Below are 15488 nucleotides of genomic sequence, written 5' to 3'. Positions count from 1 at the left end.
GCCGGTGAGTCTGACTTCTATACCAGGAAAGATCTTTGAACAAATTATTAAACAACATGTATGTCAATACCTGGATAAGAATGAAGTGATTAAACAGAGTCAGCATGGGTTTCTAACTAATAAGTCATGTCAGACTAACTTAATTTCCTTCTATGACGGTATCACTGATTGGGTGGATCAAGGAAATGCTGTAGATATAGTATATCTTGACTTCAGCAAAGCATTTGACAAAGTCTCTCATACAATCCTTATTGAAAAAATGATTAAGTATGGAATGGACAAGGCAACTGTTAGGTGGATTCATAACTGGCTTAGTGATCGGACCCAAAGAGTGGTCGTAAATGGCTGCACATCCAGTTGGAAGAATGTCTCAAGTGGGGTACCACAGGGCTCTGTCCTGGGCCCTGTATTGTTCAACATCTTTATCAACGATTTAGATGAAGGAATTGAGGGTAAACTGATTAAATTTGCTGATGACACAAAGCTAGGAGGGATAGCTAATACTAGAGAAGAGAGAGAGAGGATTCAAAAAGATATAAATAAACTGGAGAAGTGGGCAGCAACTAACAGAATGGTTTTTAACAGGGAGAAATGCAAAGTACTACATCTGGGCAATAAAAATGAAAAAAGCATATATAGAATGGGAGGAATAGGGCTAAGTGACAGCACATGTGAAAAAGACTTGGGTATACTAATAGATCACAGACTGAATATGAGTCAACAGTGTGATGCAGCAGCAAAAAAGGCAAATGCAATTCTAGGATGTATTAACAGAAGCATACAGTCTAGATCACGTGAAGTCATTATTTCCCTCTACTCCTCTTTGGTCAGACCTCATCTGGAATATTGTGTCCAGTTTTGGGCACCACATTTTAAAAAAGACATCAACAAACTGGAGCAAGTTCAGAAAAGAGCGACCAGAATGGTGACCGGTCTGCAAACCCTGTCTTATGAGGAAAGGTTGCAGGATTTGGGAATGTTTAGTTTGCAAAAGAGAAGACTGAGAGGAGACTTAATAGCTGTCTACAAATATCTAAAGGGCTGTCACATTGTAGAAGGATCAACTTTATTCTCATTTGCACAAGGAAAGACTAGAAGCAATGGGATGAAACTGAATGGGAAGAGACACAGATTAGATATTAGAAAAAACTTTTTGACAGTTAGAGTGATCAATGAGTGGAACAGGCTGCCACGAGAAGTGGTGAGTTCTCCTTCAATGGAAGTCTTCAAACAGAGGCTGGACAGATATCTGACTGGGATGATTTAGCGAATCCTGCTTTGAGCAGGGGGTTGGACCAGATGGCCCAGGAGGTCCCTTCCAACTCTACGATTCTATGATTCAGTATATCTTGACTTCAGCAAAGCATTTGACAAAGTATCTCATACAATCCTTATTGAAAAAATGACTAAGTATGGAATGGACAAGGCAACTGTTAGGTGGATTCACAACTGGCTTAGTGATCGGACCCAAAGAGTGGTCGTAAATGGCTGCACATCCAGTTGGAAGAATGTCTCAAGTGGGGAACCACAGGGCTCTGTCCTGGGCCCTGTATTGTTCAACATCTTTATCAACGATTTAGATGAAGGAATTGAGGGTAAACTGATTAAATTTGCTGATGACATAAAGCTAGGAGAGATAGCTAATACTAGAGAAGAGAGAGAGAGGATTCAAAAAGATATAAATAAACTGGAGCAGTGGGCAGCAACTAACAGAATGGTTTTTAACAGGGAAAAATGCAAAGTACTACATCTGGGCAATAAAAATGAAAAAAACATAAATAGAATGGGAGGAATAGGGCTAAGCAACAGCCCATGTGAAAAAGACTTGGATATACTAATAGATCACAGACTGAATATGAGTATATACAGTCTAGATCACGTGAAGTCATTATTGCCCTCTACTCCTCTTTGGTCAGACCTCATCTGGAATATTGTGTCCAGTTTTGGGCGCCACATTTTAAAAAAGACATCAACAAACTGGAGCAAGTTCAGAAAAGAGCGACCAGAATGGTGACTGGTCTGCAAACCCTGTCTTATGAGGAAAGGTTGCAGGATTTGGGAATGTTTAGCTTGCAGAAGAGAAGACTGAGAGGAGACTTAATAGCTGTCTACAAATATCTCAAGAGCTGTCACATTGTAGAAGGATCAACTTTATTTTTATTTGCACAAGGAAAGACTAGAAGAAATGGGATGAAACTGAATGGGAGGAGACACAGATTATATATTAGAAAAAACTTTTTGACAGTTAGAGTGATCAATGAGTGGAACAGGCTGCAACGAGAGGTGGTGAGTTCTCCTTCAATAGAAGTCTTCAAACAGAGGCTGGACAGACATCTGTCTGGGATGATTTAGAGAATCCTGCTTTGAGCAGGGGGTTGGACCAGATGACCCAGGAGGTCCCTTCCAACTTTACGATTCTATGATTTTGTTCCCCTTCTTTGCCTTATCCAAGTGAATCGGATCACACTATGCTGACACTCTGATCTAACTCTCGGATGAGAAAATCTATGGCCGTCTGCACGAGTCCTTACAGTGACAAATCTGAGGTTGTGATGTGGAGATTCCCTGCAACCCATGTATCGGAGCTAAAGGGTCAAAACCACTTAATCTCTTCTATTTCACTCTTCAGGTTTAGCCTAAAGAGTTATCAGGTACACCCAACGGCGGCAACGCACGTTGCGGAAGCTCCATTTGAAAGTCATAAGTATGTGATGAATATGTGACTAGTACTCATGCTGAACCATTTGTCCTCTCAATCGGGGATCTCAGGACCCCTGTTCTTGTGATTTCCAATAGTTCCAGTGATCTACTATGATTTTATAGCACCTTTTGTAGTGCAGTAAGATCCTTTAGTGGTTGCTGCAGGGAACTAGAATTTTATCAATTAGGAGTAAGTTTGTGATCTTCAGCTCTGTATCAGAATATAAATATATACAATCTAAGGTACTATGGATATATTTAGACTAAAAAAAGAGTGGTGGGTACAAATGCTATAAACGGAAAACAATACACGCTTCTTCTTCGACCTAGGCGATCCAGTGCTGATGTTCTGGTGCTTCTTCCAGGTTTTGTTTAAAAGCTGCCAGCATGTGACCGCTGCAGCCAATCAGTGGGCAGAACAGTCACACCCCAGACATCATAGCCCTGTGCTGAGTGGTCATGCCAGTGTTGTACACCATGTGCAGAAAATTGATTGGCTGAAGCAGGAATTATCACTGGGTATAAACAAAGCCTGGGAAGTGAATTAGCATTGGATTGGTGGGAATTTTATTTATTTTTTTTATAACATGTTTTTTTTACTTTTTAGCAAGTGACCCTCATGATACAGGAAAGTGGCTTCTTGAGGCACTTGGAAGCAGGAAGAATGGAGCACCAATCTGAGAGGAGACAGAAAGAGGCAAACAGAGGACACTAGGTAGGGTGACAATGCATGAAAAATATATGGTCACCTTTCAGTTCCCCAGGGTGGAGGGTCACGGGTAGAGGGTAACGGGCAGATGGTCATGGATGGAGGATAACAGATAGAGGGTAATGGGTAGATGGTCATGGGTAGATGGTCATGGGTGGAGGGTCACGGGTGGAGGGTTACGAGTGGAAGGTCAAAGGTGGAGGGTAACGGGTAGAGGGTTACCGGTAGAGGGTAACGGGTAGATGTCATGGATGGAGGATAACGAATAGAGGTTAATGGGTAGATGGTCATGGCTGGAGGGTTACGGGTGGAAGGTCAAAGGTGGAGGGTCACAGTTAGAGGGTAACGGGTAGATGGTCAAGGATGGAGGATAACGGATAGAGGGTAACGGGTAGATGGTCATGGGTGGAGGGCCACAGGTGGAGGGTCACGGGTAGAGGGTTACGGGGGGATGGTCATGGGTGGAGGGTCACGGGTGGAGGGTCACGGGTGGATGGTCACGGGTGAAGGGTCACAGGTGGAGGGTCACGGGTGGAGGGGCATGGGTGGAGGGTCAGAGGTGGAGGGTCACGGGTAGAGGGTTACGGGTGGAAGGTCAAAGGTGGAGGGTCACGGGTAAATGGTAATGGGTAGAGGGTAACGGGTAGATGGTCATGGATGGAGGATAACAGATAGAGGGTAACAATTAGATGGTCATGGGTGGAGGGACACGGGTGGAGGGTCACAGGTGGGTCACGGATAGAGGGTTACGGGTGGATGGTCACAGGTGGAGGGTCATGGGTCGAGGGTCACGGGTCGATGGTCATGGGTCGAGGGTCACGGGTCGAGGGTCACGGGTGGAGGGTTACAGGTGGAGGGTCACGGGTGGAGGGTCACGAGTAGAGGGTTACGAGTGGGGGTCACAGGTGGAGGGTCACTTATAGGCTTCTGGGCTAAAATGTCTTAAATTTGGAGTTTAAATATTGGTTATTGTGCAACCTAATAATACTAAGAATATGGTACAAGGCTTTTATGTTGTGTGGTCTGCAGATTTTCATCACATACACAATGGTAAAATAAGCCTGACATAAACTTCACACTTCAGATGTGCAATACATGTTGGGAGACGGAGGTGTGAAGCGTTTGACCTTGCTGATCCCTCTGATTGACAGGTTGCAGTAACAGCCTGCTAGTAAAACAATCATACAAAACCATAGACTAGTGAGACCAGAATCGGGAAGTGCACATTTCCTTCCCTACTCCTATTTCCTGCTCTACGTCAATGACCAAGAGTGGATTTATACGAGAACATTAATCTGCCGCCTCTATACTGATGGTTATTCCTGGGATCCTATCTGATGCAAAGGGAACTGAGCGGATGATTCACAAGCCACGAATATCGGAAATCATCTATTATTTCTGCTCTGTGTGCACAGCGGCCCTTTCTTGCAGACGTATTAATAGCACGCCTAGTATATGAGTGGCAGTCTTATCGAAAAAAAATCAGAGATGCTGAATAAAAGGAAATTCCTAATTTACTATTGTAATAAGGGCAGGCCATTCAGTTGCTGTGGGGCAGATCCCATCGCCCTAGCATGAAGCAGAAAACACAGCCCATCTTATCAGGGAACTGAATATTAGCAAACAGGGAGACTGGGCTGGTAAAGGCCCACCAGTAACATTGATTTTTGGAGCCCACTGACCCTGGTACACAAAATTACTTTTGCTTCTTGTTTAATGAATGATTAGATTATACCTTTTTCTGCAAATGGTAAATCAAGTGTAATAGCACTACTCATTAGCACTCCTTCACAGGATTCTCCTGTTCACCAGTGGACCAGTCCAGGCCTGGGTAGAAATATACATTACGTGATTAATATCCAACCCCTGGATGCCCAGCAGAGAAGAAAACTTGACATAACCTTCAGACGTGTATGGTGACAGTTTTGCTTCTAAAATCTCTGAAACATTAACTTATTGTGCTTTGCTCATATAGCTCCATCTTATTCCACAACACTTTCCAGACATTATCATCACTGTCCCCATTGGGGCTCACAATCTAAATTCCCTATCAGTAGGTCTTTGGAGTGTGGGAGGAATCCAGAGAAAACCCACGCAAACACGGGGAGAACATACAAGCTCCTTGCAGATGTTTTCCTTGGTGAGATTTGAACCCAGGACCCCAGCGCTGCAAGGCTGCAGTGCTAACCACTGTGCCACCATGCTGCCCAGATGTTTATTGACTACTAGTTTTTTATTGATGGACTATCGATATCTAATCGGTAGTGGTGTGACATCTGGCACCACCACCAATCAACAGTTATTGGCACTGCCAGATGTATACAGGTGGATCCTTAGTACCTAGCCCCAATTACCATAGTTTTAACTGAGCTGCATCCGAGAACTTCCCGTCCGGCGTCGGTAACAGCTGATCGGTGGTGGTACCGGATGTTGCATTGCCACTGATATTCCACGGACAGGCTATCAGTAAAAAAGTAGTGGTCAACATCTTTAAGGCTCGCATACATATCAGATTAAAGTCCACGAAGCCCACCAATATCGGCGACATCTGAAGACAGTCTACTCTAATGTGTATGGAACCCCTGATTCTCCCCGGACTCATAATGTCGTGGAAGAAAAGGATCCAGTGGTTGGAATTTCAATGGCTAATCTTTTTGTTCAACGTGATGAGGAGATAAGACGCTGCCAGAGGAGTCTCACGGAGAACACAGGAGCACTCAGGCGAGACGAGCGTTCCTGTTTATGCGGGAGTCAGGGGAGAGCTGATGGCCAAATAATCATTCAGACAAAAGCTATCTAATATATCTGACCAGCTTTTTGTCTCTTATACTGTTATAATCTTGAGAAAGGCATCCAGCGCCATTTTAAAAGAATGTTCAACCAGATACCCATCATAACATCCTGTGTTACAGTCCCCTAGAAACATAGCCAAGCTACACAATGCTACCTCTTAATATACTGTAGCACTTTCGATCTCACCAAAAAGTCTGCAAAAACTGTGAATAATTACACGCATTGCTATTACTTCAAAATGGAATTTTTCAATTTATAAAAACCCTTTTTCACATACCCTACGGGAAATTCTTATTTACCAGAGGGGAATTTTTTCTGGTGAAAATCGCGACTTAATCCTTGGAATGGCGAGAGGTGTCTCTCGCATTGGACCTGACCTGATTTAGGCACACAACATGTTGATTTGATTGAAAAATGTGAATTCCCTTTTGGGGCAAGGCAGGAAAAATGAACGGACCGTTTTTCTCTAATGAGTCATCTTTGGCCTTCACGTTGCATTCATGTTCTTCTCATCCGTTTTTTTAAAACCTGAAGAAGATAGACGATCTGAGCTTTTAATCATCCACTGATAATGGATCAGTGAAAAACGGACGAAGCATGGATAGAAAAGTGAAAAGGATGTCTTCCGTCTTCCATCTGTGCTTAATGAACTTGTGTCAGAACGGATGAGAATAGGACGAGTTCTGAGTCAACACGGACCGGAAACACGAATCTGATGTGTGTGTGGATCATTGAAACTCTGTGGGTCAATGTGGTGTCTGAGGAAAAAAACGGACGTCTACCACGGATGTTGGAACACTGCCTTACTGTTGAGGTTCCCCAGAAATAACAACTGATCACTCTTGGTCCCTGTTGATTCGGCAAAAACAAAAAATGAAATGTCTAAAGCAAACAAGCCCTTTAAGAAACCAAGTGAGTTCACTAGTAACACAACCTCCCAACCTTCTAAAGTTCTGAAAAACCACAACAGTCTGTCCAGTTGTCTCTATGTAAAAATGTGTCTTAATAATCCAGTTAGACAGTGATGCCAAATTTGTAGGCGTCAAGGCTCGTTTAGACCAACGTTTTTAGGTTCATGTACAGCATACGGACCAATTGTAGCCATGGTACAAGTGCAAAGGGGCAATTTCCCATGAGGACCCATTGTCCACTTGGCAAAAAAGTGGAGCACACACTATTAGGGCTCCATGCAAATCGGTCCGAGCGCGGACTGGCAGTGACTCTCTCAACCTCAGCACTGTGACGCTCGGGTCGAGAGAGCCCCGGCCAGTCCGTGCATTGCGGTCCCTGCTTGGACCAATTTGTCTGGACATCTGCATGATCCACCATGGTCCATTTTATAGGTAGATATAGCGCATGTAATAGAAAGCAGCTTGTGCATGTCCATGCTGACGAGCCGCTGCCTCACATTGGTTGGTACAGAAGTTTGAAAACCTCAATATTTTTCTAAGATTCTCCTTTTTTAAGTTAAATTCCAAATTACGTTAAGAACTTGATTCCATTCTTGGTGCAGTTATGTCCGTGTGACCCTCCGAAAAAGCCTTTTTCCCAAGCTACAGGATGACAAATATCCTTGATAGTACAATCCCCTCATTTCTGTCCATGCATTGAATATTAACTATTCATTAAAATTAAAAATATTAATGGCTGTGCACTAATAGATTATCCAACACGTATGCAAGTCCTAGTATCTAAGGCTGCATTTACACATTGCAAACACCCCATCCACGGCAAAAAATAACCACTTTGCCACAATTTATTTGAAATTTTGCCAAGTAAAAAAAGAACAGGAGCTTCAACACGAATGCAGCTTAAATGTGATCTTATTGACCAGTACATAGAGAGGGGGTTACTGCTTATATCAAATTTTTCTGTAGGGCATAGTCACCCCAAATTCACATGTACATAGGGCTAAAATGTAGAAAAATATATATATAAAAAAAGTACTGAATGAAGGCTATCTAATAATAATTACCATACTCTAAGCTGCATTCATATTTTGGGGCCTCAATGCTTTTCTTACTTTGCTAGGACAGCGGTAAAACCACAGCATTTTTTTTTGCACAATTTTGGAAAAATCATGTTTTATGCCCCAATCGTAGAAATAAAAAGTGCAGCTCAACTGCAGTGTGAGAACACAGCCTTAATCACTTACACACTATTGAACCCATTGGGCTTTGCAGCGACTGCCTGGCATTGAGTGGTGCAGTTAAGCTTCCTACCTGCCAATTAACTAACTCCACAGTAATAAGTAGGAACGTTAACCCTCTTCCCACCCTGCGACATAACCATATGTTCCAGTAAGGGGATCAATCTCTGCTGTGCTCTGCCCACATCATCAGCAGTGGATACCCACTGTAACTAATAGCCATTGCAACAGCCAAGATCAAAGGGATCTACTTCTGTCACCCCATCGGCACTCTGAGATGCAACAGTACAGAGTTAATTAATTGACATAGCTTCCAAATCCAAAGACCCCCAATACTTCACATGATACAGTACAGGAATATAGTAGATGCAATCACAAAATGACCCCAGTGGGATAAAAAAAAGAAGACAACATTTATTGAAAAAGCTTCCTGTCATATGGCGGATTTAGCTGTAATTTTTTCAAAATGAATGCATGTATGCAACATGGCGGCATTGTGTGAACATTGCCCGATCCTAAGCCTTAACTAAGTCCACAGTGACAAGTTCTCCACATAGGCAAGTATTACACAAAGCATAAACCTTAGGGAACCATGGTTAGAAGTCCTCACCTTGTTCTTCCAGGATTCCATTCGGAATCTTCTTATCTCCTCCGGAGTTCACGTCGGCTTTCCGACTCTTTCTGGACCTTGAAAAAAAGAGGCCTCTTAGCATGATAGCGGCAGCAGCCAACTACTTCTCCCAATAGCTTCAATACCGGAAGCCCCGTTCTTGTTTCAGTTAAGTTCCTGTTACAGCTGCACAGTTTTAACACTTTGATGTTTCATATAAGTCATCGTGTAAGGACTTATCATTTCCCAGCTCGATACTTCTGACCTCAGAGACACAGATGGAAGCTCTTGGACCCAATGTCCGACCACGCTTGGCTCTACCACTAACTGGATGGCAACTTTTCTCCTTTGTTGCTCTTGATGCATAGAATTGGTATACAATATTACATATGTGACATATAAGGACATCCCTGTGCAATAATGTGACATCGTGCCCCTAATACTGGTCTCTTATGTAGCATCGGGGGTCCATGGCACCACTAGGGGTAGGGTCTTGTGGTCGCAGCTGCACTTCTTATACCTATACCCCTCTGTGACCTCATCAAAACATCCTAAACTTATTACACAACCAAGTAGAAAACTCATTGACACATTTTGCAATTATTAACGCAATTTCCACCAAAAATTCACAGGAAAAATGATGTTGACCCTACAACTCTGTGCAACCCATAATTTTGTGCTTACTTTATCAAGTAGCACTCATAATCAGTGTATTACACAAGGACAGATAAAGCAGCAGACCCCACTAAACAGCATCCTATATCTCAGCTTCCTTCACCTCTGTGACTGCCATAGTACGTCTGAATTCTCGTCACCAGAGCACCCGAAAAAAGAGGTATGAATGTCATCAGTCATCCCCACTAATTCCGAGAACGCAAGTTAGGCTATGTGCACACGTTGCGGATTCCGCTACGGTTTTTTCGGCGCGGAAACGCAGGTAAAACCGCAGGTAAAGTGACCTGCGGTTTTCCTGCGTTTTGGTCTGCGGTTTTGCCCTGCGGTTTCACACCTCTACTATGGTAGAGGTATGAAACCGCTGCGGAAACCGCACAAACAATTGACATGCTGCGGTTTGTAAACCGCAGCAAAACCGCGCGGAAAAAACCGCACCGTCAGCACAGCGTTTTTGAAACCCCATAGGGTTTCATTGTACTGTACTTGGTCAGCGGAACTGCTGCGTTTCCGCAGCGGCAAAACCGCTGCGGAAACGCAGCAGAAACCGCACCGTGTGCACATAGCCTTAAAATCCCCCCATCGAAATGCAGCACTGCTCCATTTATTGTCTATGGGACTGCCGGAGAAAGCCAAGCACTGTACTTATTTATATAGGGCAGTCCCATGGACTATAAATGAAGCACTGGCACACAAATGCGGCCAGGGCTCCATTCTATCAGTGCTCCATTCTATCAGGCCATTTCGGAACATGGTTCTCTGGATTAGTGGGGTCCCAGGATTCTGCAAGTTATCACCTTTCATGACTCAGAGTGACGCTTAACTCTGCCCGTTCCTTCAAACCACACATCTCAGCTATAGCCACCTCTAACTCAAAAATATTTCCAGAATCCGCCCTTTCCTCAACACTGAATGTACGAAAAAGTTAGTGCATGCCCTCATCATCTCCCGCCTCTACTACTGCAACATCTTCCTCGCACCTCTCCAGTCCATCTTTAACTCTGCTGCCCGACTAATCCACTAATCTCCTCGCTATTCCTCCTCTTCTTCCCTCTGCAAATCCCTTCATTGACTCTCAATTCTCCAACGTATCCAGTTCAAACTGCTAATGCTGACCTACAAAGCATTCCAAAATCTGTCTCCTCCGTATATCTCCGAACTAATCCCACGATAGCTTCCAACACGCAACCTTCGATCCTCACAAGAGCTTCTCTCCTCCACCCTTGTACGTTCCTCACCCAATCACCTCTATGACTTCTCTCAAGTATTCACCATGCTCTGGAATTCTTTGACCCAACATGTTCGATTATTCCCAACATTCGGAACCTTCAGACAGAACCTGAAAACCCATCTCTTCAAGAAAGCTTACAGACTGCAATGACTCTGCTTCCACCTCTCCACCAGCGGAGCTGCCGCAAAAACCCGACCTACTGTCTCCTTCCCCATTATCCTGTAGGCTGTGAACTCCTAAGGGCAGGACCCTCTCCTTTTTGCACCAGTCTGTCATTGTTGGTTTATTCCTGTAATGAATGAGCAAAACATAAATTTGCCACTGATCAGAGTGCTTATGCCGGCATAAAAATAATTGTTATCAGCAAACCATCATCCTGTGTAAACAGAGGATGTGCTGGCCAGAACATAATGCTGTAAGTGGACAGGACAGTCGTATTAGCCATCGGTTTGTTCCCATTAGCTTTTGTCATTAAAAAAGACCAATAAACGAGTGTCGACAGACTGATATACAGTCGACCATAACTCGTTAACAGGGCCAAAATGAGCCCTTCTTAGTGGGTCTTAAAGAACAACCGTCATTTTCATTTCGTAAATTAATAGTACACATGAAAATAACCAACTTTGTAATATATCTTATCAGAGAAATCCGCTTCTTTCTCCTCCTGGACAAATAATTAATTCTCAAAATTCTCAATTCTGGGGTAAAATCTGTATTCAATGAAGACAGATTGTTACAACACAGAGAGGAGATGACAGTTGGTGCTGATAAGATTCTATGTACAGGTTAGGAAGGGGGAGCTAAAGGTAGGGATCCTCCCTCTCTGGTCTACATAGAGTCTTGTGTGCACCAACTGTCTCTGCTATCTCAGTAATGTGGCAATCTGTCTTCACTGAATACAGATTTTACCCATGAATTAAGAATAAATGATCAGCCCAAGAGGAGAAAGAAACAGATTTTTCTAATAAGATATATTATAAGTTTTCTTATTTTCATGTGTGCTAATGACTTATTAAATAAAAATTAAAATGACGGTTACTCTTTAAGTCACTGCCTGGTACCTCTGCCACAACTTTTCTCTAATTTGCATGATGTCCATGAGGTTCTGTACACAGTCACAGAGCGGGAAGATTATCATTGCATTGGCAGCAAAATTTTTGTGCAAATTGCGAAATTTCATTGCTGTAAATGCCTACGCCAAATTTATGTTTTACACAATTTACTGCACAATATATCAATACTGGTGGCAAAGCTTAGAAATAACCAGAAAAGACGGCGTGGCTAAAGGGTTGTCCGGTCCTGGGATACAAGTCTGCAATCACTCACATCATGCGCACTGCACAGTGTGATGATTCTCTGGTGCCAGCGTGGGGAGCGGGCGATTATGTGACCATAAGTATGCGATTTGCATAATTGCGGACACATTCCGACTAGACGTGTCTGGCCTCGCTTAATACACTTGCATTGATAGAAACCGGGCACGTCTAGTTGGCATGTGACCACATGTATGCAAATCGGCATAACACATTTCTGAGAGTGTTTAGTACGTGTGGTGTGAGGGTTCACAAGATTTTCAACAAGATTCTGCTGTTCCAGGGTGTTGACTGCACACTCGGCTCTGATGCATCAAAATCTGTTTACACTACTCTACTGTTGCAAGGTGCTGTCTACACACTTGGATCTGCTGTACCAAGGTACTTGACTACATACTCTGCCCTTTCGCTCCAAGGTGTTGTCTGACTCTGAACATTCTTCTTTGCTATGCCAAGGTGCCACATGCCCTGATCTACTGATCCTCGCTTCTCCACGAGCCAGCCAGCTGATCTTCACTGCTTATTTCCTGTACGGTCTGTCTAACTGCTCTGTATCAATGCAGCCGGTCCGTGCTGCTTACCCTGACCTACAATATATCCTCATGATACAGTCGTGGGAATAGAAATTGCCTTTACCCATAGTCACAAAATGATTCTTCAGAGATTTCCTTCTCTTACCCTGACAAATACATACTAAGGCCTGTTTCACATTTCTGTATTTTGACGGCTGGCTAAATCCGCCAGAGCTGTTAAATACGGATCCGTCACCGTCGTGTGGCAAACGTATGTCACCGGATCTGTGTATTTGACGGATCCGCTGGAGTCGGCATGCAAGGAAAAGTTAAAGGATCCGCGGTTGGTCTGGAGGACAGAGAGAGATAGAGATTTTCGCCCGGTACGGCATTTCATGGTTAAAATGCTTCCCGGAGTAAAGCGCACTTCAAAATAGCGGACCGTCAAAGAAAAAAAACGTTGCAGGGTCCGTCTCATCCGCCCGGGAAACGCTAAAATCTTGGTGGATCCGTCAAAACACGGGTGGGACGGACGACCGTCAGTCAAGATCCGCCACTAATGTAAGTCTATGGGGGTAAAAAACGGATACGCCCCTTTTTTGGCGGATCCATTTTTTTCAAAAATTGGCGGATTTTGACTGACTGTAAAAAACGGAAGTGTGAAACAGGCCTAAGGGTACATACCCATCTGTGAGAAATATGGACACTGGATTGCACTCGGACCAATGTTATTCAATGGGTTACATCTCATCAGCAATTTTTTTCTCAGCTGAAATCGGACTGAGAAAATTATATATATATATATATATATATATATATATATATGTATATATATGTATATATATATATAAATAAAGAAAGCACAGCAGCACCCTGTGAATGCCAAGACATATAATGTCAATGGGAATAATAACTTCCAAACGCTCTGTCCCTCAGCAAGATGTACTTACAAAAGTGAAGGTTCTGAGCGTATGATTTGGTCAATTCATGTGTGCCCGTCAACCGCGGCAAGGTGACACTTCTCTGAAAGGGTCCTGTCTGAACCCTACCATATCCTACTATATATGCCACTTTCAGGTTAAAAAAACCTTCTATAAAGGACAAACATGTCTCTCCTGGGCTGCAAGCCTACAAGTGAATGGGCTAGTAGAACTGGTTGAGAACACCTGCAGGTTAACGGGAGAAGTGCAAGGGTCAAGCAGAGGGAGTCACACACCCCTATATTTAGCTATACAAAAAAACCTGACCAGCACATTGCAAGTGTGAACAGGTGCAAGCTGCAGTGACTGCAAAACATATATAAAGAAAGCACAGCAGCACCCTGTGAATGCCAAAAACTTCCAAACGCTCTGTCCCTCAGCAAGATGTACTTACAAAAGTGAAGGTTCTTAGCGCATGATTTGGTCAATTCATGTGTGCCCGTCAACCGCGGCAAGGTGACACTTCTCTGACGGGTCTGATATGGTAGGGTACAGACAGGACCCGTCAGAGAAGTGTCACCTTGCCGCGGTTGACGGGCACACATGAATTGACCAAATCATGCTCTAAGAACCTTCACTTTTGTAAGTACATCTTGCTGAGGGACAGAGCGTTTGGAAGTTATTATTTCCATTGACATTATATGTCTTGGCATTCACAGGGTGCTGCTGTGCTTTCTTTATATAGGTTTTGCAGTCACTGCAGCTTGCACCTATTCACACTTGCAATGTGCTGGTCAGGTTTTTTTGTATAGCTATATATATATATATATATATTGTATTGGTCACTGACATCTATATATCTACCTATTTTGCATCTATTTAGTGTATGTAATCCATGTCTTCTATACTGTCGGGTTCTGCAATGATTTTACAGAAGCCGACAAATGAATTACCGGCTATTCTGCAATCTATATCTCTATGAAATATAAAGACACACACACATATATATATATATATATATATATATATATATATATATATATATTATATAGATATGTATATGTCACTGACATATATACAGTGTATATATATATATATATATATATATATATATATATATACACACACATATTGCTCAAAAAAATAAAGGGAACACTATAATATAGGATGTGGGTTTTTTTGAGCAGTATATATATGCACCTATTCTATGTGTATACTGTATATTGATTCTATTCTAACCTGTCACTCTGTGATTATACTGTACGCGGCAGATCATTTGCCGGCTTTTAATCTATCTAACATATATATATATATATATATATATATATATATGTTTTGAGGAATATTTCGATTTAAAACAATGTGTCAATGACAGAGAACTGCTGTATGTAAAAGCTCATGGATACACGTCATACTGGTGTTCCGTTTAAAAATCGCACAGAAATCGCATGACCCTCACATAGAGTTTTTTCCGTCCGGAAATCGGACCTTTTTTTTCTCGCAAATGGGTATGTACACTAAGAAGGAGACGCGATAGCTGATGAGGAAACCATCCCAAAAGTAAGAACCAGGCATTACACCTGCAATCAAAACCTTTGCACCTTATTATTATGTTTGAATGGTTTCTGACAAGGATACCTGGGCTCAAATATTCTGAGAGTCCGCTTCCCGGTGAAACAGGAAATGTGCATGATCTATGTTAATTGCTTTTATTATTGTGCACCAGGCCCACATCATCGCTATCATCTCACAGTGTATCATGTCGGTGCACGCTGCAGCCCCTTCACTTGGGGAAACCTGCTGAGAAAAGCGGATGACGCCTGGAACTTTAAAGTGAACATTCCCTTTTTATCATCACAACGTTTCTAGGTCCAAAAGT

At 42.9% G+C, this 15488-nt stretch overlaps 1 protein-coding gene across 3 annotated transcripts in view; it reads right to left on the bottom strand.

The window, feature by feature from the left end:
* The window catches only part of PTPRE (protein tyrosine phosphatase receptor type E), a 228061-nt gene that overhangs the window by 82970 nt on the left and 129603 nt on the right, over positions 1-15488 (bottom strand). For all 3 annotated transcript variants that reach the window (XM_073546345.1, XM_073546346.1, XM_073546344.1), the window contains exon 4: positions 8962-9038. In XM_073546345.1, coding sequence (XP_073402446.1) covers positions 8962-9038 — 77 coding nt within the window. The remainder of the gene's footprint in view (positions 1-8961; positions 9039-15488) is intronic.

The sequence above is a fragment of the Dendrobates tinctorius genome, unplaced genomic scaffold (genome assembly GCF_039654945.1).
Source record: "Dendrobates tinctorius isolate UK_male_01 unplaced genomic scaffold, ASM3965494v1 ptg000147l, whole genome shotgun sequence".
Lineage (NCBI taxonomy): Eukaryota > Metazoa > Chordata > Amphibia > Anura > Dendrobatidae > Dendrobates > Dendrobates tinctorius.
The sequence above is the reverse complement of the archived record's forward strand: the minus strand, read 5'-3'. Positions and strand labels throughout refer to the sequence as shown.